This window comes from Telopea speciosissima, chromosome 1 (assembly GCF_018873765.1).
Source record: "Telopea speciosissima isolate NSW1024214 ecotype Mountain lineage chromosome 1, Tspe_v1, whole genome shotgun sequence".
Lineage (NCBI taxonomy): Eukaryota > Viridiplantae > Streptophyta > Magnoliopsida > Proteales > Proteaceae > Telopea > Telopea speciosissima.
Genome location: NC_057916.1, coordinates 27,978,280 through 28,002,749, shown reverse-complemented (window position 1 = coordinate 28,002,749; position 24,470 = coordinate 27,978,280). Strand labels below are relative to the sequence as shown.

The 24,470-nt window shown below is 39.9% G+C and overlaps 1 protein-coding gene across 1 annotated transcript; it reads left to right on the top strand.

Annotated features, from left to right (window-relative positions):
* Window positions 1-1,772: 1,772 nt before the first annotated feature.
* On the top strand, window positions 1,773-24,470 carry LOC122649019 (probable protein S-acyltransferase 16). The gene is made up of 8 exons (XM_043842366.1): window positions 1,773-1,965; window positions 2,017-2,316; window positions 22,845-22,937; window positions 23,025-23,126; window positions 23,279-23,356; window positions 23,435-23,533; window positions 23,657-23,752; window positions 23,961-24,470. The coding sequence occupies exons 2-8, from the start codon at window positions 2,044-2,046 to the stop codon at window positions 24,072-24,074; spliced, it is 855 nt and encodes a 284-aa protein (XP_043698301.1). The 5' UTR covers window positions 1,773-1,965; window positions 2,017-2,043; the 3' UTR covers window positions 24,075-24,470.

The window sequence follows — 24,470 nt, the reverse complement described above, 5'->3', positions numbered from 1 at the left end:
TTCCAACTTCTCACCCCCTCTCTTTGGGATTTGGCTCCTATCTTGCATGTAGGAAATGACCACCCCACCCCTATTTTTGCTGTGGTTTTGCCGGGTTGAATGGTACGCGGGGTTAGCTCCCACCGGGCTGTGAGAGAAAAAGGGGATGCACAATCACACAATCACAAATAGTCCTGGTGCATGCTTTTTTCTTTCCCTACAATGCTATCTGGCTATATGCCCCCCGAAAAGGGGGGGGGGGGGAAGGCGCGGGGGGGGGGTTGTTTGAAGAGGAAAAAGGAAGAAAGGGGGGGGGGGGGGGGGGGGAGGGGGGGGGGGGACCCAGAGGGGGGGGGGGGAAAAATTTTTTTTTGATTTTTTGGGGGGGGGGGAAGGGGGGGGGGGGGGGGGGGGATGGGGGGGGGGGGGGGGGGTCGGGGGGGGGGGGGTGGGGGGGGGGAAAATTTTTTTTTTTTATTTTGAGAAAATTATTATTTAATAAGGGTATATAATTTATGGGGGAAATTTTTTATTTATTTTTTTTCTTAATTGGGTATAATTTTTTTTTTTTCTCTACTCTCTCATTGCTTCACCCAATTGGGGTTTCCCAAGAAGGCAATTATCCCACATCAGATGTGAATAGCTCGATATGAAGAGTTCAAAAGACTTAAGTGTCATCTCCTTAATGGTTAGCTTTTAACGATGAACTCTACTATGAGTTCTAATCAATTCCCACATGCCTAAGTTGTCATTAAACAATTTCAACCAAAAAAAAAAAACATTGTCATTCAACATCCAATACCATTTTGTTGCACTTCATTGGTGTATTCTAACTTGCTTAGAGAACCCTTTCAGCCTTTTCCGTAACGGATAATAATTACAAAACAAGTAGGTTAGGTTTTACTTTCTTATCATGTAAAACATAATTGTTTTGTAATTCTTTTTTTTTTTCCCCTCTTATTTGAGGAGTTGGTCTTTTGCCAATTAGGAAATTATCCGAATTTGTAATTTCCTTTGTTTATATGGTTTCCTTTGTCAAATTTCGTAGCAGTGTCGTGGCCTTTGTACTAATACAATTAGGGGTGTCAATCCCTGGGGCGGCCGGGGCCGGGCCGAGCCGTAGCGCCCGGGCGGCGCGAGGCCTGGCATAAGGCCTAGGGCATTTAGTAATCGAGCGATCCCGGTGTGGGTTCCTAGCCCGTCGGGCGCCCGACCTAGACCGCCCTGTGATAGCCCGATCCAATCGACCCTTTAACTTATAAACTTTCCCTTCCCTTCCCTCCAAATTCCCTTTTTTTTGTTTGTTTCTTTGTTGGTCTTTGACATTTATTGGTTAGATACATTTAACATAGGTGAGATGAGGCTTAGTTTTAGTTTTTAGATTTTACTTTCTTAGATGTCAATTAGTAAGCCCACACTGTTTAGAGACCGTTTAGAGTTAAACGACTCATTAACCCGTTTTAGACCCGATTTAGGCCTCGTTTAGCCCGAATAAGGTCAAGCCCGATTAAAGATCGAACATCGACCGATCCAAATGAAACCGCACTCATGCCCGCCCCAAAGCAAGCCCGAATGCCTAAACGGCTGACACGATGCAGCTTGTAAAATTGGTGAGGCTCAGCTAGGCCCGATTGTGACCGACCGAGCCCGACCGATTGACACCCCTAGCCGGATCCAATCGACCCTTTAACAAGAAGGAACGAAGGTCAATTTAGTACTAATGATTGGTATGGATTAAAAACGGTACTAGTATTTACTCGGGCCTGCCTTTTGGGGAAATCATTGTTAAACACAGAATAGGAAGGTAGGATTAAACGGAGACGCCGTCGTGGTAAACGCCGGTGGCTCCGACCCCCAATCATGACACACCGCCACCGCCCTTTCCAGTTCCAGAAGTCCCTCCTCGTCGGGTCTCTGCAAAACACTCTCGTCTTTCTCTTTCATAAACGGTGACAATTCCGTTTGTGGGTCCTCTTGCTGCCCTTAGTGCGTTATTAGCTCACAACTCACAAGGACGCCTGCGCCGGCAGACCTATTGTGTTCGTTGAATAAAATCCGATAACCATGAGGCGGGGCTGCAGCATCTCTCTTCCCGTGCTCGTGGTTTTTTCGGCTAGTTGCTACATTTATTACACCACCGTCTTTATCTTCATAGACGACTGGTTCGGTATCAGTACGTCTTCGGGTCTCTTGAACGCCTTCATTTTAACTGTCACAGCTTGCATGTGCGTCTTCAATTACGCCGTTGCCATCCTGAGGGACCCAGGCCCTGTTCCACCTAGCTTCATGCCCGACATTGAAGATGCCGAGACTCCGATCCATGAGATCAAGCGCAAGGTCAGCACTTTTCTTCCAGATTTCCCCCCCTTTTTTTTTTATTTTAATTTTTATGGTTTCTTTGGCTAGCTATTCTGTCATGGTCTTCTGTAATTTGAAGAATTAGGGTTTCAGCTTCTTAGGGGCCTCTCGTACTCTCCCCCCCCCCCTCCCACATTTCTCTTTTGTTGATAGTAGCTGTTCGTGAATTGGCATGCTTCTTCTCTTATCAATTCCTGTTGATCGCTAATGAGCTTTCAGGGTTGTTTGAATAAAATGGTGCTATAGCCTGTACATGAATAAATCTAACAACTCGAAGGATATTGTCATGCTATTCAAATTATTTTTTTCTTTCGTCTGTTAAAAAGTCTTTTCTTTTCTGGTTAATTCTCTTTTTATCAGACATTATGATAATAAGCTAAAAATTGTAAGGAGAAATCATAGATGTGGTTTTTATGCGATGGGCTTTCCTAGGAGAGCTGGTTCGTATCCGGCAGTTAATTATTACAATGTTAAAGAATAGATCAGGTGGGTTCCTACCGTTGTTTCAATGTTCTTATTGAAAGACCTTAAATTTACAGTTGAATTGGACTTAATCAAATTGTACTACCGCAAGTCCTATGACCAATTTGCTGAGATTTAGTTGGCACTGGAACAGAAATTTCATTTCTATAATCTGCCCCTTAGCTTGAAACTTTTTTACAGTCTTCCAGGAACCTCTCCCCCCACCCTCGCCTTTCTTTTTCTTTTCTTTTTTTTTTGTTTATTTTACTCTAGGTAGCAGTTGTTTAGGTGATTATAAAGTGTAATCTTTGTTGTTCACCATAAACTTTTTTTTTTGGTAGGGGGTGGGGAGGGGGAATGGTTGTACACCACATTAGTTTTGATCATGTCAATGTTGGAAATATATTAAAACTGTTAAGATTTGTACCACGATAAGGGGAGTGTCCTTATCGTGAGTGCCCTTATTGCTTTGTCTTTAATTGTTAGTAGAGTTAGGAGGAGTTAGTTGTCAGTTTCCTAGTATAAGTAAATTTCCTGTTTAGACTAGGTTTAGTTTCCTATTCAGATTACAATTGTATTTACAAGTTTATAAATAAAGGCACAACCCAGGATAGATCATTACAGATTGAATCTATCATGGTTCAACACATCTTCTCCCCATTGTTCTCTCTTTCTTCTCTCCATAGATTCTGGTGTGCTGCCTATTTGGTTTTGTCACAAGGTATCAGAAAGATGAAGAAGAGGAAGAAAAAGTATAAAACCCTATTTGAAGAAGATCTAGGGTTTCTGCTGTATAGATTTAAAAAAAGTGTTTATGCATAGCTGCTAGGGTGCCTTTGTTCTCTGCTGCTGGAATTAAAATCTGGGGTTGAAGACAAAGGCTGCTGATTACTCCACTGTTCTTCATTCTAGCAACTCATTCGATATTTTTTTCCTGGATTTCCTGATTGTGATTTGCTGCTTGCTCTTTGAACTGCTACCATGGGTTTGGAATCGATCTCCCGATCTTCAAAAGAGAGACAAAGTTGAAAAAAAGAAGATACATCTCCGTGATGTCGCCATGGTGGAGATTTTTCTCTGCTGGTTGCGTGATACCCTGCTGCTACTACAATACCCCTGCTGTTACCGTCAATGATTGAAGAAGATTTGTTGTTATCGATTTGTTTATCGAGCTTCAGAAGTCCAGCCTTGATGTTCGTTGAAGCCGAAGCTGCCCTGTGTTGAACTGTTGATTCTGCTGTGCTCTCTGTATTCTGATAAGTGAGGGTCCCGACAATGGCAGATTCTGGAGATTCACATGACTTGCAGGAGTTTCTGAAGCCCTGCCTTGGTAATGGTCTCCCCCTTTGTCCATGATTCTATCTAGTCCCCAATTTGTCATTGCAAGCTTATTCTCTCGTAAGAGATATTTTAGCCCTATGTCACCCATGTCTTTATTTATTTAGCCTCTTTCCCTTTTCCCCCCTCTTTTATCTTTTATTCTTTCTTACCCCTATGGCTATGTGTCATCATTTTCTTATTGAGGTTCCATATGTACTCTCGCACGTTACTTATTTTCAGGCATCGATTCTTCTTTCTTTTATTATCTTTATTTGTTTTAACCCACGTTACCCATGGAGCCTTGATATTTCCAATTCTGCCACCATTCCCTTTTTTATATTTGCTATATTTACTACTGTAGCTTATGAAAGTAGAGGGTGAAGAGAAGAGAAGAAGAGAGATGAGAAGAAGAGCTCTCTCAATCGTAGAGCAGTTCCATTCATTTCATAGAGAAGAGGGTGATGCAGATATATCACCAAATTGGGCTTCTTTTATTAGGAATAAGTCTAGGGTTGGGTTACATACATGTTGGGCCTTTGATCCCATGGATTTCTAACGTAATAGGCCACTTTTATGGGCCTAAAATATGGGTAAATAGATTGCATACGGGATTAGCTCCCATACTTAGTTTTATTTCCATATTTAGCTTTTTATTTGGTGTTTTAAATTGAACGAACCGGTTCAACCAATGGTTCAATTTAAGTGATTTTATTAGTTTTTCTTTTAGTTGTTTAGTTGGGCTGGATTAGGACTCTATTTTGAGTCTATTTTAGTTTCCTAGTCAATTGAAGTTAGCTAATAGGTTAGGGATAGGATTAGGCCTTTCATTTTTAGTGTCTAAGTCTATTTTTTAGTTTTCTATATAAGTTTGTAAGGGAGGCCAGCATTGAATACGAATTTGATTAATGAAAAAGCTTTTGTTTTGCTGCCATAGCTATTGCTGCTCTTTGTGAGTGTATATCCTTGTGGATCTCAAGGTGGATAGGGTGGGTGGACTCCTGCGACTCCTTGCATCGAGAAGATCGGGAGGCTTCTTCAATTTTCAAGCTGCTGCCTTTGAGTTCTTCAAACCAGTAAGTTTGATTCAAAGTTTCTGTTTACACCTTCTATTTCTTACCCTCTAACCTAGACCTACCCTCTTTCCATCAATTCCATTCAGATCATTAAATCAGCCTTCCATCCCCCTCCATTAAACCTGCAACAAGTAAGAAGTTCTGCAACTATTCTTCTTCTTCTTCTAGAAGGTCACATACAAGGTGATTTTTGAGATCTACCAAACCAGCCATCCAATTGAACTCAGATTTTCACCATACCTCTATTAACCCTAATTTGGGAAGTGATTCAAATTTGACCTAATTCCTGTGCCCTGATTTGAATATATTCTCATATTTCCCATTCTACCCCTACCTCCATTAAACCACAGTTTCAGACCTTCAACCATAATCGATTCTGATTTCATGCTCAGAATAAGTAGTTGATTTCATGACATGTTAATCCTGAAATTAGTAACCTAATCATATCTCTTAACCCTAGTTGCAATACCCTATTTACCATAATACCCTCACTCCTACCCTAATTAGGATTCCTCCATAACTTCAAATCTGTCCATCAGTTTCAAACCAAACTTTTAGCATACATCCCTTCCATCATTATTGACACTCGATCCAAGTTTCATCAGACCCCCACCACCCTAAACCCTAAAATCCCCTTCTCCTACCTCCATTAGGAATTGTCTCAAATAACCTTATCTTGCTGTCCAACTCATCTAACTTACTTCCATTCACTCAAACATCATAAAACCTATACCATTAGACTTCCCTACACCTGCCTATCATTAACATATAAGACAACCCCAATCTAAACCTAACTTTAACCCTAATTTTGACCTAAAATCTCAATTCTGCCTCCATCGAACCAGCAGTTCTACAGATCCTGGTTGAACTGGCTCCTAGTAGGTCTCCTACCTATCTAGGACTACATTAGAGGGTTTACAATATAAACATAAGAATAGGGGTAAAACAGTAAAAGACTACCCTACATATCTTTAAAGCTAAGAAGGCTCTCGGTATTAGCTAGGCACTAATCTCGAGAGCCACTATTGGCTCACAACTAATATCTAACACTCCCCCTCAAGCTAGAGCATATATAATTATATATCTATCATGCCCAGCTTGTTACAAATATAATCAATTTGCCCACTACCCAAAGGCTTTGTAAACACATCTACCAGTTGCTCTCCAGTTCTAACATGACTAGGAAGAATTAACCCATTCTGCATCTTCTCACAAATAAAATGACAGTCCACCTCAATATGCTTCGTCCTCTCATGAAATACGGGATTAGAAGCAATATGAACTGCTGCCTAATTATCACACCACAGTTGCATGGGAATTGAAACTTTACAACCCAATTCAGACGGCAATTGTTGTATCCACATCAATTCACATGTCAAGTGTGCCATAGCTCTATATTCTGACTCAGCACTAGAACGGGCTACTACACTGTTTCTTGCTTTTCCAAGAAACAAGGCTTCCTCTAACAAATGTGCAGTATCCTGTAGTTGATCTCCTATCAGTTGGAGACTCTGCCTAATCAGCATCCGAAAATCCTTCAACTCTGTTATGACCATGATCTCGATACTATTCCTCTACCTGGACCCTTTTTGAGATAGCGTAGAATACGAATAATTGCATCCCAATGAGAGGTCCGGGGAGAAGAAAGAAATTGACTCACCACGCTAACAAGAAAAGCAATATCTGGTCGGGTAACTGTTAAATAGTTCAACTTACCCACCAGTCTCCTATACCTCACCGGATCATCAAGAACATCTCCCCCTTCAGTAGTGAGTTTCACATTGTGATCCATAGGAGAGTCAATAGGCTTAGACCCAAGCATGCTTGTTTCAGTAAGTAGGTCCAAAACATATTTCCTCTGAGAAAGAAACACTCCCTTCTGAGGTTGAGCTACTTCAATTCCCAGAAAGTACTTCAACTTGCCCAACTCTTTAGTCTGAAATTTTTGCTGCAGATATAACTTCAAATCCACAATTCCTGCTGAATCATCACCAATAATGATAATATCATCAACATAAACTATCATAAAAATCCTTCTTGCAGTTGATTGCCTATAAAAGAATGATCACCACCGCATCTGGATAAGCCAAATTCCAAAACAACTTCAGTAAAGCGTCCAAACCACGCGCGAGGAGACTGCTTCAGTCCATACAAGGACTTTTTCAACCTACAAACTAGACCAGACTCCCCCTGAGCAACAAACCCCGGAGGTTGCTCCATATACACCTCTTTGTGCAAAGTACCATGCAAGAAGGCATTCTTGACATGCAATTGAAACAAGGGAAATGATCAGTAGCAGCAAGAGAGATCAAAATACGCACAGAAGCAAGCTTGGCAATCGGGGAAAAGGTATCCAGATAATCAATACCATACACCTGTGCATACCCCTTCGCCACAAGTCTTGCTTTCAAACAAGCAAAAGAGTCATCGGGGTTAACCTTCACAGCATATACCCACTTGCAACCAATAGTTGTCTTCCCTGGGGGCAGCGGAACAAGTTCCCAAGTCTAATTCACATCTAAGGCTGATAACTCTTCTTCCATAGCTGTGCTCCAACCAGGACTAGATAATGCATCAGTCACAGACTTAGGAAGGGGATGGGCATCAACAGTGGACAAGAAAGAACGAAAAGTGGAGGACAAACCAGAATATGAAACATAATTAGAAATAGAGTATTGAGTACAACTACTAGTACCTTTTCTCCTAGCAATAAGAAAATCAAAGTTAGAAACAACGGGGTTAGCTGGAGGAGGAAGCTCCTCAGGATCTGTGGTGGAGGATGACATGATAGAGTCCACAAGTACAGGAGGGGCAGCAGTTACCTTCGGATGGCGGATGTAAACCTCAGTGACAGGAGGCCGGTGAAGTGGAGCAGAACCCTGTGGCAATGGAGACTGAATAATATAAATGGGAAAACTATCATCGAACTCAGATGCATTGACTGGTTCAGCATGATCTGGAGTGGATTCAAAGAAAGACACATCAACTGTAACAATATATTGGTGCAACAGAGGAGAATAACATCGGTAACCCTTTTGGGTACGTGAGTAACCAAGAAAGATGCATTTAAGTGCTTTAGGATCCAACTTGGACAACCTTGGTCGATGATCACGAACAAAACAAACGCAGCCAAATATGCGAGGAGGCAAGAGAAACAGAGGTTCAGTAGGAAATAACAGTGAATGCGGAATGCCACCCTTCAATATGGAAGATGGCATGTGATTAATAAGATAACATGCTGTCAAAACAGCATCAACCCAGAAAGACTTAGAAACTTGCATCTCACACAGTAGAGAGCAAGTAACCTCCATTAAATGTCTATTCTTCCGTTCAGCCACACCATTCTGTTGGGGTGTGTCAAAATAGGAAGACTGATAGATAATACCATGTTGAACCATAAATGCAGAAAATGGGGCAGAAAAATACTCTTTGGCATTGTCACTACGCAAAATCTTCACACACACACCAAATTGATTTTGAACTTCAGAAACAAATGCACAGAAAATAGAGAATAACTCTGAACGATTTTTCATTAAATATAGCCATGTGACTCTTGAATAATCATCAACAAATGTAACAAAGTATTTAAAACCCAAACTAGAAGAAACTGGACAGGGACCCCAAACATCCGAATGTACCAAAGAAAATGGGCTAACAGATCTTTTATTGACTCTAGGGGGATAACTCACACGATAACGTTTTCCAAACTGACAGGACTCACATTCAAGACTAGGCAAAGACACAAACTAGGATCTAATTTCTTAAGACTTTCCGAAGATGGATGACCAAGCTGGCAATGTATCTGATGAGGGGAAGCAACACTGGAGCAAGCAACCGATTGAGTATCTTCAAGCAAATACAGCCCCCCCTGACTGCTGTCCTCTACCAATCATCTTCCTCATAGCAAGATCTTGAAAGACACAAGAATCAGGATAAAAGGTCACAGAATAGTTAAATGCTTTGGTCAATTTATTGACTGACATAAGATTAAAGGGAAAATTAGGAAGGTAGAGAACAGAGGATAATGATAGAGAAGAACTAGGATAAACAGTGCCAGTCCCTTTAACCTTTGCTAAAGACCCATCGGCTAAAGTAACACTGGAAGATGAAGGGGATAAAGAAGAAAAAATACCTTACATCCCAGACATTTGATCGGATGCCCCTGAATCAATGATCCAGGGACGGGAGGTAGCAAAAAGACATGCAGTTGCATTATCTGTCCTCACCAAAGTAGTAGTGGAAGAAGTAGGCTGTGAAATTTGGAACTGATTGTATCTGGCAAATTCCTCCTCTGACATGACCACAACCTTACCCTCAGAGGGTTGAGGCGGAGGAATTGAATCACTACTAGTGGCAGAATTAGCAAACTGCTGAGTTGTGGGTTTCCCATGAAGCTTCCAGCAAAATCGCTGGATGTGACCAAGTTGGTCACATGATGACAAGTTCTTACACCTGAACCATCCAAAGTAGTACCAGATTGGCCAATGCCCTGCTGGGTTTGGCCCCTCCTTGTGCCACAACCACCACCACGGCCACGACCACCTCCACGATTTCCACCATCTCCTCGGATACCCACAGCAGCCCTTGATTGAGACACTAGGGCAGAACTCTCTGCTGTAGGTGTAGCATCACGAGAACTCTCACGGGAAACTCAAAGGACTCGAGAAAAGGTATCTGTGAGGGAAGCAACAGTTTCACTACCAAGAATCTGTGATTGCACTGACTCAAACTCCTGGCCCAGTCCTCTCAAAAAGCCCATAACAGCCAACTGTTCTCTTTGAGTCTGCATTTGTTTCACATCTGAAGTAATAGGGAGAGGACTGTTTCATTCCTCGTACATTCTCTTGAAATCAGCAAAGTATTGGGTGATAGATCGTCCCTTTCTCTCAGTCCGGTAGAACTCCTGAGATAACTCATATATGCAGGATAAGTTATTTTGGCCCGAATACAAAACACCCAAATACTCCCATAATTCTTTCCCAGTATCAATATGAGTAATCAAATCTACTATATAGTTCTCCATCGAATTCAACGTCTGTCCAAGTATCCGGGCATCAATAGTATCCCAAGTTGGATCATCAGCAGGTCTGGTTCCAGTCAAGTGAGCTTGCTGGTCACGTCCTGTCAATACAAGGTTCACAATCTTCCTCCATTGCTGGAAATTTGTGATGCCCTCAAGTTTCTTTTCTGTGATTCGATTGGAGGATGAGGAAACTACCTCCGTGACCACCGCATTCTTGCTTTCATCATCTGTTATATTTTCCCTTCTTGAAATTTCCACCAAAAAAACTCCAAAAACTTCACAGGTATTTAATCAAACACCTAATAGGCAACTTGCTGCTACTCAACTTGATTAAAGAAAACAATACTCAACAATTGAATCACCACACAAGGATCACAAAAGCACACTAATCTTCAAAAAACAGCAAGCAAATCTCCACACATTCACACTAGGACTTTGCAGCAATCAAAACAACATAGAAAGGTCCAAAACCAGCAAGCAAACTACCATAAAATCACACTAATACCTGGTCGCAAGCAACACTGCACACACAACTGCAGAACCATCAAGCATCCTACAATTGAACTTCAACAACTTCAAATCAATAGTATTCCAGTGCCCTGCCGCCATTAAATCCTTCACCAAACCACCATAAAATCCTTCTAAAATCTGCTGCGGTATTGAAATAAAAGCAGATTGTTGGAATATGTAATCCAGAATACCGTGGGGGTATTCTGGTCGTTTTGGGGTTACTTTATTTATTATGTTATTAGGTACAGTCGGCAATGTGGGTTTTAGTACCACATCGCCTAATTTAGTCTATTTGTAATTTCCCCTCTATTATAAATAGAGGGGCTTACCTATCAATTAATTAATTCAAGTATTTTACAATTTCCATCTTTTCTTCTCTCTAGAGTTACTGGTTACAGGTCCTAGGTTTTCTACATGGTATCAAAGCTGTTGTAACCAGTGATTGATTCTCTCCAAGATTTACAGTTTTGAGAGTCGTTTCAAGGTTCTCCGATTTATGGAGAAACCCTAGTTCATAGAAAGAAAAGAAGAACTAGGGTTTCCTGCTTGTTTCATCCTTTTAATTTTATTTATTTGGAAATCGTGTGGTTATACATTGAAGGCTTGCGGTTTCCAGTTTTGGAAAATTTTCTCCAGTTATGTTTCTGTTTTTTTTCATTCAATGACAGTTGGAGATAGACAGTTGTTGCCTTAAGGGTTTCTCTGATTTGATGTCGCTAGTAGAATGGGTTCCACCTGATTTCCACCTGCATGTTGAAGTATTTCCGTTGTATGATCGCCGGAGGAAGAAGACTATATACTTGCTTCACCGTGCCTTTTTGTCTTCTTGTCTCTCGATTATGAGAAGAGGGTTTCTGCTGCCTCTGCTGGTTTTCTTCCACTGAATCGAAGGTCTCACTTAATCGAATGGGGATTATGTGTGCTATCTAGTTGTCGAGAGGGAGTCGATGGCCATTGCCGAAAACTTCCTTCCCTCCTGCAATTTTGTGTGGTTGTTCTCTCCCAAAGGGCAATCAAACTCTAGAATCTTGGCTCCTCGTTGATGCTCCTACAGTGAGAATCGAAACCAAATCAGGTCTGGTTCTCAGATTATCGCCCCAACTTGTTTCAGTCACACTTTGTCGGCATAATACCTAAAATCAGGGACTGTCCTTGGGGGATCTTGAGAGGCCTATGTGTTACAAAGCCTTGCCTGAAATTTAGGATCGAACAGATCAAAGGTGAGGAAATTTTCTTCTTCGAAGTCAAGTCTGGTTTCGGATGTGGCCAAAGGTTGAAGGTGACTATGCTTCCTTCTCTCACAGTAGAAAAGGCCTGAAGGTTACGAAGTATTTCCCAATATTTCAGGTTGAAAAAGCGTTATTTGTTGCGATATTCCCTTCGAACCAGGTCTGGTTCCGTGACTTTCTCCACCTTTGTTTGTGTCGTGAGGTTGAAGAAGACCTTCTGCCCACGATATCTCTTCATCTTGGTTAGCTTTATTTTGGATTTCCATTCATACCCCTTTGTTTCACGTGAAGACAACTACTCCAATAGTACCCTATGTCATCATTACTTTATCTAGTTTCATATATTACCCCTCCTTTCTCTGTTTATTCCACTTAAGCCATTCTCCAAATTTTCATGTCATCATGTGCCATCATTACCTTATTTGAGTTTCCAGCTTTGCCCTTACTTTGTGAACTTATTTGCTCCTTGACCCTATGGCCTTTTTTGTTTCTTTCAAAGGAATCCTATACTGTTCCCCATATTTACCAGAATGCCATCCCTTTTTCAACTTTGTGTTATTTACAGTTCTACCATTCCCCTATTTGACTACCCAATTGACCCTTGAAAATTCTGATTTATTACCAGTTTGCCCTTTGGCTTGGATTGTATTTAAAAGTGGATTTTCACCAAATTACAGCCATGCCATCCTTTTTTTCCAACACCATTCCCTTTCAATAATTCTTATTCCCTTCATATCCCATACCTTAGGCATATACCCATAACCACTTTGGACGATAATGGTATTCTCTAATTTGCCATTTCTTCCTTTTCCATTACCCTTAGCACCTCTTGGAAAATTCTGGAATATTATGTTTTTGCTCTATCTCTTACATCATCTCTGTTATGTCCACGTGTACTACACGTGAGGGGGGGATTATGTACAGTACACCTGCAGACATTGCAGAACGCAGAACTTGCAGGAACATCGATGCAAAACATAGAAGATCAGTTTTCTCCACCATTGTCATTGGGTATCCTTCGTTATTGGGTTGAGTTTGCCGTAAGGGGGAGATTGAAGTATTGAAGATATTTGGTTGTTGCCTATCTGAGGACTTTCAGTTGGGTTGATATAGTATTTTTTCCGCTGCCTGATTCAGTTTGTTTTCGCTGCTTGCTGCTCTAGTTATTTCATTTCAAGATTCTAAGTCACTATGACAATCTGAGATTCATCACTGGATAGCTATTGAAGATCGTTGAAAGCTACCTTTTTTGGAAGACATTCTAGTCCCGGTTTGCTGATCATGTCTGTCCAAGTTTTGAAGATCTATTTTTTCAAGTTCTTGAAGGTTTATTTGGGAGCTGCATTCATATGTCAAGCTGGATTCTGCTGCAACTTAGTTTTTTCTCATTTTGTTCAATTTGGGCATTAATACCTTGTATACGCCAACTTGAGGGGGAGTGTTAGCGTTATTAGGAGTTCTTTTTTCTTTAGTTCAAGCTAGATCTTCTTTCTTCTCTTATTTGTACAATCCAGCTTGAGGGGGAGTGTTGGAATATGTAATCCAGAATACCGTGGGGGTATTCTGGTCGTTTTGGGGTTAGTTTATTTATTATGTTATTAGGTACAGTCGGCAATGTGGGTTTTAGTTCCACATCGCCTAGTTTAGTCTATTTGTAATAGAGGGGCTTACCTATCAATTAATTAATTCAAGTATTTTACAATTTCCATCTTTTCTTCTCTCTAGAGTTACTGGTTACAGGTCCTAGGTATTCTACACAGATTTACATCATCATCACCTATACCCAATCCACAGCCAAGAATAGACAGAGAAGGGGTGAAATCACCCTGTTCTGGAGCTCGCATCCTCTAGTTAAAAGAACTAGAAATCGTAGACAAGAACAGAGAAAATAAAGGAAGAAAAGTAGAGGAGAATATCGCAAGCTGTGCCCTAATTTAAAGGATCTGCTCTGATACCATGTAGCTTATGAAAGTAGAGGGTGAAGAGAAGAGAAGAAGAGCTCTCTCAATCGTAGAGCAGTTTCATTCATTTCATAGAGAAGAGGGTTTACAATATAAACATAAGAATAGGGGTAAAACAGTAAAAGACTACCCTACATATCTTTAAAGCTAAGAAGGCTCTCGGTATTAGCCAAGCGCTAATCCCAAGAGCCACTATTGATTCACAACTAATATCTAACCACTACTTTGCCACTAGGCTCTTGATTCAAGTCTTATCTTGCTTGTCTGGGCCATGGGTTTGGTTGATAATTGGGTTTCAACCCGGGATTACCTAGATTATTTATAAATTTGCCATTGGGCTTATATATTTGCTTTGCATGGCGTGCTTATTTATCTAGTATTTTCTTGGCTATCATGAAGGGGAGGTTGGACATTCTTATTATTGAAATTTTATTTGCTACACAGCAACCTGATGTTGTCTGTTTCATAGCAACTTGATGTTGTCTGGTCCCTAGCAACCTGATGTTGCTACTATGTTCACAATAACCTATACTGCATATATATCAATATTTAATACTTCTGTTTGGGGCTGTTGAAGTGCCTTCCTTGAGAAGGGCTTATGATGTAGCTGTTGGAGCTGCACTATTATCTGTCTTTGTTTGAGCAGATTATTACTCACTACTTGCCTTCATTGGGAAGAACTTATGATGTAGCTGTTCAATGCTGCACTTTTATCGTTATTTGGGAAAATTACTACCTAGTACTTGCCACTTATGATGTAGCTGTAAGATGCTGCATTTTTATCTATCTTTGAGAAGATTACTACCCACTATCGGCCTTCTTTGAGAGATGCCTTTGATATTACTATTGCTGCTATGATATTGTGGATTGTGGTTCGTGTTTTGTCTAGTTTGCTTCTTGTTGATTGGATTTATTCAACATGAAGATTATTTAGCTACTGATGTTGTTGATGATTGAATTGATATTGCTACCTGAACGATGTTCTCTCCATGCTCACTAGCATCTAAAATTGCTATTGTCCCTATCGTGAGTTCCCTTGTTGCTTTGTGTCTTTAATTGTTAGTAGAGTTAAGAGGAGTTAGTGTTAGTTTCCTAGTCTAAGTAAGTTTCATATTTAGACTAGGTTTAGTTTCCTATTCAGATTACAATTGTATTTACAAGTTTATAAAGGCACAACCCTTGATAGATCATTACAGATTGAATCTATCGTGGTTCAGCACATCATCTCCCATTGTTATCTTTCTTCTCTTCATAGATTCTGGTTTGCTTCCTATTTGGTTTTGTCACAAAAACTGAAGGATATTGACGTGCAATTTAGTTTTCTTCACTCTTCTCATTCTATTGCAATTTACAGGTTTACTTTTGCTCTTCTTCTTTGTCATTTCTTCCCCCTGTTCAAGCTGCACAAAAGGCTATCAGAGTTGGTCTGATTAACTATCAATCATCTGTGGTTTTCATAAGGATTAGTTTGTATAGCATCAAAGGTTTACAAAGTCTTGGTCAAGCCAAGTGGAACATTTTTCACTTCTCAGCTCTTGGTCAGCATGGTGAATGCCTTTTGCTTTCCCCTCAATAAAGCAGAGTTGCTTTGTGACCTTAGTTTTTCAGCCATCATTTCATTGTAAGGTTTGAAACATGAAAGCAGTAGTCCAGGAAGAGAATCTTGAGTGGTTCTCTTTCTTGTTATTTTCTCTCTTTCAGCATTCCTGTTTGAAATATGAAAATTAGGGTGGAGACACAGTCTTGTTTTTCCATTTAATGGCCCTTGATTTGATTTTTATCTACTGCTTCATATTGTTTAAGCAATATGATTGGCATAAGTTGCCACTTGGATGTTCTGGATTGGACACATCATCCCTCCCCATGGCTAAAAGAGAGGAGCACGAGGGCTTACAAAAATCCCAGAGAATGTTTGAAACCATGCTCTAGCTTGGGGTTTTCTAAGCCAAGTATGTTCCTGTATCAAGCCAAATGTAATGAGACTACTAATATTTGTGCAGTTTGTTGCCATGAGATTTTCTGTAATAGACTATGTATGCATCTCTATTGGAAAAACAGATAAAAACAATTCAGAAATTGAGAAAATAACTGATAATGCAAGGTGCAAGTTGAAATTTCTACATGTATTGTAAAGTTTTATGTATATTATTCCTTGCAGTCTTTTGTTATAGTATTAATATTCTAATCATGTAACAGTAGTAAAGCTAAACACTTGAAGTGCGCATGTTTGGGTTGTATCATGCCTCGACTTCAAAGCGTTGCATTTTAAAATGTAAGGTACTAATTAGTCCATTTATCTCCTATTCTCCTTTCCTTATTGCAATAGAAGGGATGGATTTCTCTATCTATGAAGGCTACAAGGGTCTCTAGCTAAGCGTAGGTTTTGCTTTCATAACAAGGGCAAGTCAGGCTAACAGCTGGAAAGAAATGCATGTCAATGTCTATGATGCCTCCCTTGTCTAAAGTACCCAACAAAGATCTAGTTAAAATTAAGGGATCCCTATTCAGGCCTGATTTGGTATGATTTCTATTTCAATTTCAGAGGGTGATTTCTATTTCTGAAATTGTTTGGTTTGATTGTTGCACCTTATTTCATTGAAATAGAAATTTTGAAATAGCTGAGGAGCTGTTTCAGAATTTCTATTTTGTTTGATTTAGCACTCTTGCTCTTGAATGAACACGTGGTTAATTTCATGGGCAAAGTCGTAATTTCATGTTAAAAATAAAACACCACCCTTCATCTCCTAATGGTCTCACCATCACCACCCCACTCCCACCATTGCCACCGCCACCACCACCACTACTACCCTGTTACCACCACCACCACCACCACTACCCTGCCATCACCACCACCGCCACCACTGCCGCTGCCACCGCTACCGCCGCCGCCACCACCACCACCCCGACTACTTCCACGTCACCACTACCATCCTTCCCAAAGAAATATAGAGAATCTATTCTTAGAATTTGAACTATCAAATGGATTTTTTTATTCTTGAAATATTTCATATTGATACAACCAAAACAATTTCAATTTTTGGACCAAAAATCTATTTGTTGACTATTTCAAGAAATCAATCCAAAATTGAAATAGAAATCATACCAAATCAGGCCTAAGTGATTCTTTTGCCACACTCTGATATTTCTAACTATTGAAGGGACACATTTGCTTGTACCCAAAAAGGAGAAAAGAGCCCCATTTACCATTTGAGAAAATTGGATGATGACTAAATTATTAAACATTGGGCAGTGAAGAAACTACATATAAACCAAATTGGTGACTTAGTGTAGCCTAGATGTTGATATGGGTGAATGGTTAAACTAGGAAAGATAAAATAAAGAATGAACATATTAAAGGTAATTAGGACTATTTTCTGTTACATGATAAGTTGAGAGAAATTCATTTGAGGTGGCATGGACATGTGAAACGAGGATCTCTGAATGCACTGGTGAGGAGTGATTTTGTCTAGATTGGAGGAGCTAAAAGAGCAAGGGGGAGGCCTAAAACGACTTCAGGATAGTGGTGAGAAAAGCCATGCATGGATTTCTGTTGATATTAAGTATGTATTTGATAAAGTTGTGTTGGAATATGTAATCCAGAATACCGTGGGAGTATTTTGGTCCTTTTGGGGTTAGTTTATTTATTATGTTATTACGTACAGTCGGCTATGTGGGTTTTAGTCCCTTTGTAACTTTCCCCTCTATTATAAATAGAGGGGCTTACCTATCAATGAATCTAAGTCATTCCTTTCTCTCAATAGTCTTCTTCCATCTTCTCTTCTCTCGTCTCCTCTCTGAAGTTACTGGTTAGGGTTTTCTACATGGTATCAGAGCTAGGCAACTAGTGACTGATTCTCTTTAAGATTGCCGGTTTGAGGGTCGTTTCAAGGTTCTCTAATTTATGGAGAAACCCTAGTTCATAGAAAGAAAAGAAGAACTAGGGTTTCCTACTTGTTTATTTATTTGGAAATCGTGTGTCAGTTTGTTCTGTTGATTGTTGTTGCTGCCCACTTGAATCGATCCCTGGTTCTCGATTTCCTCTTGTGGCTGGTTCTCGGTATTGATACCTTTGGCGGTGTAGCTGATTTCTTTTTCTCGTTACGTGAAGGTCTGGTTCTCCTTGTTGGTTTACTTTATTTGACTCTTGTTTTCTAGCGGAGGCTACAGAACCACTATCATCTGCTGCTAATCAATACCAGAGGACGATACTCTATTTTTTTTTTGGGAGACTTTTCTTCCCATTGATTTCTGGTTTCCACCATGTTTGGCCAGCAGATCTGTTCCAACTATTGAGGCATCATTTCCCTCTATAAGAAAGTCACTCGACTGGTATTTGGGGTCCATCTGACCCCCTGATATGTGGTGGTGCAAAATCACTTATGTTTTTTACTCTTGGCTGGTGTTTTTGGAAGATTTTCTCTGGTTTGATGCCCACTGCTGCTGTATTTGTTGCTGATGTATGCTGCTGGTTTATGGTTTATGATCTCCCTGGTCTTCGGGTTGCTGCTATCTACTCAATCTACTAATAGATGGTATCTGCCCTAATCGATTTGCTGTTGGTATATGTCCTTGTCCATGAATCTATCGTGAGAATGGGTTTCTATGGTTCCACAACCACCGCTTGGTATAGTAAGGAAGAAGAAATATTCTTCTTGTTCTCGTGCGCTGGTTGTTATAGGTTGCAGATCACCGCCTCTGCCTGATCTTTTTCTCGGTTGCAAGGAGGAGAGTTTTGGAGTTGTGGCTGGGTTTCGTAAGGTTGAAGTCGATGAGCTCCCACTGCCGCTGGTTCCTCTTCTTCCCTGGTTTCCGTTGCTGTTTGGAGCCTTGAGGTTGAAGACGATGGGCTTCTCCTTACTCAGGGTTTATTCTCCCCTATTAGCCGGTATTTAATGCTCCTATTACCCTACCTTAATTATTACCCATCCATGTCTATTTACAACTTGCCATTTAGAGTTTGCTCCTTCCAAGTATGTCCCCCATCTATAAATCTAATTCCCTACATGACCCATTACTTTCTTATTTACCAAGGGCCCCTTGCAAAATTCTGGTTATTTATGGGACTGCCATTACTTTTTAATACATTCCCCTATTTGACTACCCAATTGACCCTTGAAAATTCTGGTTTATTGCCAGTTTGCCCTTTGGCTTGGTTTGTATTTAAAAATGGATTTCAACCAAATTAGAGCCATGCCATCCTTTTTCCAACTCCATTCCATTTCAATAATTCTAATTCCCTTCATATCCCATACATTTGGCATTTACCCATAACCCTTTTGGAAGTTTATGGTATACTCTAACTTGCCATTCCTTCCTTTTTTCATACCCATAGCACTTTTGGAGAATTCTGGAAGTTTATACTTTTGCACTATCTCTTACCAAGGTTCGAAAACTCGGTTCTCGGAGCCATCTCGGCCCAGCCCAAAACCGAGTTGGGCCTAGATCTCGCCGAGATCTCGGTGAGTTTGTGCACTTTTTTTTTTTTCCCGACTTGGAAGCCCATCTCGGTGGGTTTTAGTCCTCTTTTGGGTCTGAAAATCGGTATACAGCCTATTTTAGGCCATTTAAACCCAATGGCATTATCAGATTTTGTAAAAACTTTGTCCAAATAGGAGTTTCAGTTAATGGGAAAGCAGGACAGACACTTATGCTAGAAACCAGGACAGACACAGGACAAACAGTCTTATTTATGCCTAATATCATTTAAGTAAATGCTTTTGTATTTGTATTTCATTTATTTAAGATATTATTCATAAAGCTTTCCAACAAGTCCAAGATTGCTAAAATCTGATTTATATTGAAAGAGTTATGTACCGGTCAAACTTAATTCGGTGTGCACGAATGCTGTCAAAATCGTTCTGAATGAAAATAATTTTTTGGACATCAAAACAAATGAATATTTTACCGCACTTTTGGTTTTTAGCAATGTTTTACCATAATAAGATTTATGGAATTTTTAGATTTGAGAAAAACTCCAGCATTAGAAAGTTGAAAATTGCACCTACCGCTGAAAATCCAGTTTTTTTTCTTGAACTGGGGGGTTGACTTTTTTTCCTTTTGGAATTTGATTTTTTAACTATTTTTTTTGGATTCAAATGGGGGGGTGTTTACTTATTTATGAATAATATCTTAAGTAAATGAAATACTATTTCATTTACTTAAATGATATTAGGCATAAATAAGTATCTGTCTTGTCTGTCTTGGTTCTTAGCATACATAGGTGTCTGTATACCAAGAATTTTCAGCAAGATCTCGAGATCTGGCACTCATATAGAGGACCTAGATGGGCATTTTCCTATGTCAAACCGAGATTTCGGCGAGAAAGTGCACTTTTTGGTTTCGTAGGCCATCTCGACTCGGTAAATGAAAAAACTGAGAATCTTGGCGAGATCTCAGACTGTGTCTCTTACATCATCTCCGTTATTTATCCACGTGTACTACTACACGTGGGGGGGATTATGTACAATACACCTGCAGACATTACAGAATGCAGAACTTGCAGGAACATTGGTGCAAAACATAGAAGATCAGTTTTCTCCACCATTGCCATTAGGTATCCTTCGTTATTGTGTTGAGTTTGCCATAAGGGGGAGATTGAAGTATTAAAGTATTGAAGATATTTGGTTGTTGCCTATTTGAGGACTTTCAGTTGGGTTGATAAGTTTTTTTTTTGGCTGCCTGATTTAGTTTAGTTTCGCTACTTGCTGCTCTAGTTATTTAAATTCAAGATTCTATGTCACTATGACAATCTGAGATTCATCACTAGATAGCTATTGAAGATCGTTGAAAGCTGCCTTTTTTGGAAGACATTTCAGTCTCGGTTTGCTGATCAAGTCTGCCCAGGTTTTGAAGATCTATTTTTCAAGTTCTTGAAGGTTTATTTGGGAGCTACATTCATCTGTCAAGCTGGATTCTACTGCAACTTAGTTTTTTCCCATTTTGTTCAAGTTGGGCATTAGTACCTTGTATGTGCCAACTTGAGGGGGAGTGTTAGCATTATTATGAGTTCTTTTTTCTTTAGTTTAAGCTAGATCTTCTTTCTTTACTCATTTGTATAATCCAGCTTGAGGGGGAGTGTTGGAATATGTAATCCAGAATACTGTGGGGGTATTCTGGTCCTTTTGGGGTTAGTTTATTTATTATGTTATTACGTACAGTCGGCTATGTGGGTTTTAGTCCCACATCGCCTATTTTAGTCCCTTTGTAACTTTCCCCTCTATTATAAATAGAGGGGCTTACCTATCAATGTATCTAAGTCATTCCGTTGTCTCAATAGTCTTCTTCCATCTTCTCTTCTCTCTTTTCTCCTCTCTGAAGTTTCTGGTTAGGGTTTTCTACAAGTTGAATGTCACAACAGGATGCATGTAGCTGAATCCATTAGTTGGGATAACGACAAGTTGAGTTGACGAGTGTTGGGACTCCCTTATTTTGATTTATATGCAAGAAGATACGATAACAATAACTTGACACTGGCAAAGTGATTATTGCGATTATTGCATCTTTGCATTCCTAATATGAACTATTGATAGGGTTTGTTCTAGCGAGAATAGTGAGGGAAATTGTTTCTGAAGCCACAGTCCAGGTATTGATTTTCACTGGACCTTCTGTTGGAGGTCTTCATGGTGGAATTAAAGCCTGCTGAAAGACACCAACCTTTATGTTGAGGCTTGATTTTAAAATTTTCAACTAGATCACTAAATTGTAATGCATTATCATGACAACTGCAAAGTTGCGAAATGGATGCAGGAAACAGTACAAGGAACTAACTTCGAAAACCATTGTTTAATAAGGCAAATCACAGTAGTTCTCTATTTATGGGTAGTAGGCAATGCTGTCTTGTTTTGGGGGAACATCGTCGTGGTATTAACCATTATGTAAGAGAGGAGGGATTATCTACCTTGATGTACCTCACAACTATCAGTAGTCTTTCAACCCAATTTTCTGGACCTATGCAACGAATTATGATTTCTTGGATCCACGAGGTTATGTATTCTATCAATTACCTATGAAGTACATATCTATGATAATTATTAGAACTTTTAATTGTAAACTCTGATGATTATTAGAATTATTAATAGTAAACTGGTATTTGTTGAAAAAGTTACTATTTCGGATTTATTTTCTATTGGTAGTCTATTCTAATAGTCAATTCATTATGCTCTGATAATTCACACTATTGTTGCTATGTACACAATTGCCAACCTGGTAGAAGCCAGGCTACGTATAGAATCCTGTGTCTTTTCTCTACCTTGGAACATAACCTGACCCTGTCTAGGTGTGCTAATAGCTAACACGGAGCTGACATGGTGGCTCACCTAGGTTATTGGAAATTTAGAACAACCTAGTTATGGCCTTGGGGAGATTTTTTACTTCAAAGTGAGAAAAATTAAGTTGCTTTGATTTGACAGTGACACTCCCCTAGAAGGTGTGATCTTGGTTATTTTTCCGGAGAAACAGATGAGTGCAGTTAGACTGTGGACTAAAGGTTTTCTAAGCAGGCCACCTATTTCTACCACGTGGAGGGATGGTCTGGCAATTCTGACTGTTAGATATCACACGAGAGGTCTGGATTGGCCATGTGTCAATTTTCAGACTCAAATTCAATCAAATACGTACATACCCCTGTATTTGTCAGCCGTCCATTTTGGTGTCCACCCACTCTGTAATCCTTAACTTTTCAATACTTAATTTTGTCACTTGGCCACTGTTTGGATGAAACTTGACATATGAGCAAGTAATCCTGGGTCCACCTATCCACAAAATCACATTCCTGTTGTGATCTGCCGTGTGGCAGAACCACTTACAGCCTGTTGAACCCCCTCCAGACCGGCCCACGTAGAGGCACTGCTCCAAAGCTTATTTAGATACTTCCATCTTATCTCTACTTTGTGAACTTAATCATCATTCCTCATGATCAATGTTCTTTCAGGGTGGGGATCTGAGATATTGCCAGAAGTGTTCTCTCTTTAAGCCTCCTCGTGCCCATCATTGCCGTGTTTGTAGGAGATGTGTTTTGCGAATGGTATGTAAGAGCTATGTAATTACTGATGCCTGGTTGAATTTTGTAGTTCCCAATTTTGTGTTGAACTTGTCCATCTATTGCTTGCAGGACCATCATTGCATATGGATTAATAACTGTGTGGGCCATGCTAACTACAAGGTTTTCTTTGTCTTTGTGACATATGCTGTAATCTCATGCATCCACTCCCTGGTATGCTGTAATACTCTCTGGCGAACTGTATGGTATATTTGCCTGTAATCAATTACTCGTGTTAGGGAGTTGGTTCCTTTCCAGTATGTTGCATGCCTATCCAATGTGGGGTCCATGATATATTAACTACTCAAAACATGATCTGGTTTCAGGTATTGCTTGTGGGTAGTGCCACTCATGATGCTCAGAAAGATGAGCAGCAGAGTGAAGGCTCAATTAAAACTGCCTATGTAAGTAATACATGATATGTGTAATTTCAAGCAGCGTCTGACTTGTTTGTAGTTCTGCTCATTGCTTGCTCTTTGCAGATCATATCTGGTGTACTGCTAGTTCCTTTGACAGTAGCATTAAGTATCCTCTTGGGTTGGCATATATACCTCATTTTGCATAACAAGACAACAATTGAGGTTTGAAGAAATTTAATGATATAACTAGTATTTCGTTTCTCTTCTTCCCAGGTCCATTTGATTTAGGGCTCCTTCTTAGTGTTTATGGAGTTATATAATATGTGATTTATATTCTTCATGCAGTATCATGAAGGAGTAAGAGCAATGTCTCTTGCGGAAAAGATTGGGAATGTCTACAGGCATCCTTATGACCTTGGTCCCTATGAAAATCTGACATCGGTAATATTTTATTCTATTTATTTATTTGATAACCTTGGACACACAGCCGGGTATGTGTCTAAAATCTATTTCTATGGAAGGACAAAGTAATTGAAAATTCACCCTTTGGCCACATGTTTCCTCTAGTCTTGACAGAAAGTAGTTGCAATACATGATGTTTTCTTGTTTAAGGAGTATAAAAATTGGTTTTTCTTGCTCTCTCCCCCAGGTGCTGGGCCCAAGCATTTTCACCTGGATATGTCCCATGTCAGGACACATGGGCTCAGGCCTCCGGTTCCGAACTGCCTATGATCAGACAAATTTCATATCGACTTCAAGATAGACGAAGCTGCTAGTCTCTGGACTCCGGGGGCGAGTTACTCTTGATGTGGATGAAATGCAGTTGGGATGTGAAACAAAGGCGGGTATTTCATTTCAACCACTGTAGAATGTAAATTACTGCTTGTGCATTCCCATATTCCTGTGATTGGATCAAATCAGAGGGCTCATGTTCATCATTATACAGAGAAGCCAAATCTTCAAGAGTTTATGAAGCTGTTACTGAACACATTAGGTCTGATGTTTGTAGAGATACATTTTTACATCGAGCTTGTCAAATAACTTCGGCTGATTTATGACACCATGTAGAGGGGGATTTCATTTGTCCCCGCTTACTCACTAGTCTTGATAAGGGGATTGAAGAATTCCCTGCAACAAGCTGATTTATTCTTTGTGTTTT

Coding starts and splice junctions, on each gene's coding strand:
- LOC122649019 (XM_043842366.1), top strand. CDS start 2,044: ATGAGGCGGGGCTGCAGCATCTCTCTTCCCGTGCTCGTGGTTTTTTCG. Junction 22,938..23,024: donor GGAGATGTGTTTTGCGAATG/GTATGTAAGAGC, acceptor TATTGCTTGCAG/GACCATCATTGCATATGGAT. Junction 23,357..23,434: donor GCTCAATTAAAACTGCCTAT/GTAAGTAATACA, acceptor TGCTCTTTGCAG/ATCATATCTGGTGTACTGCT.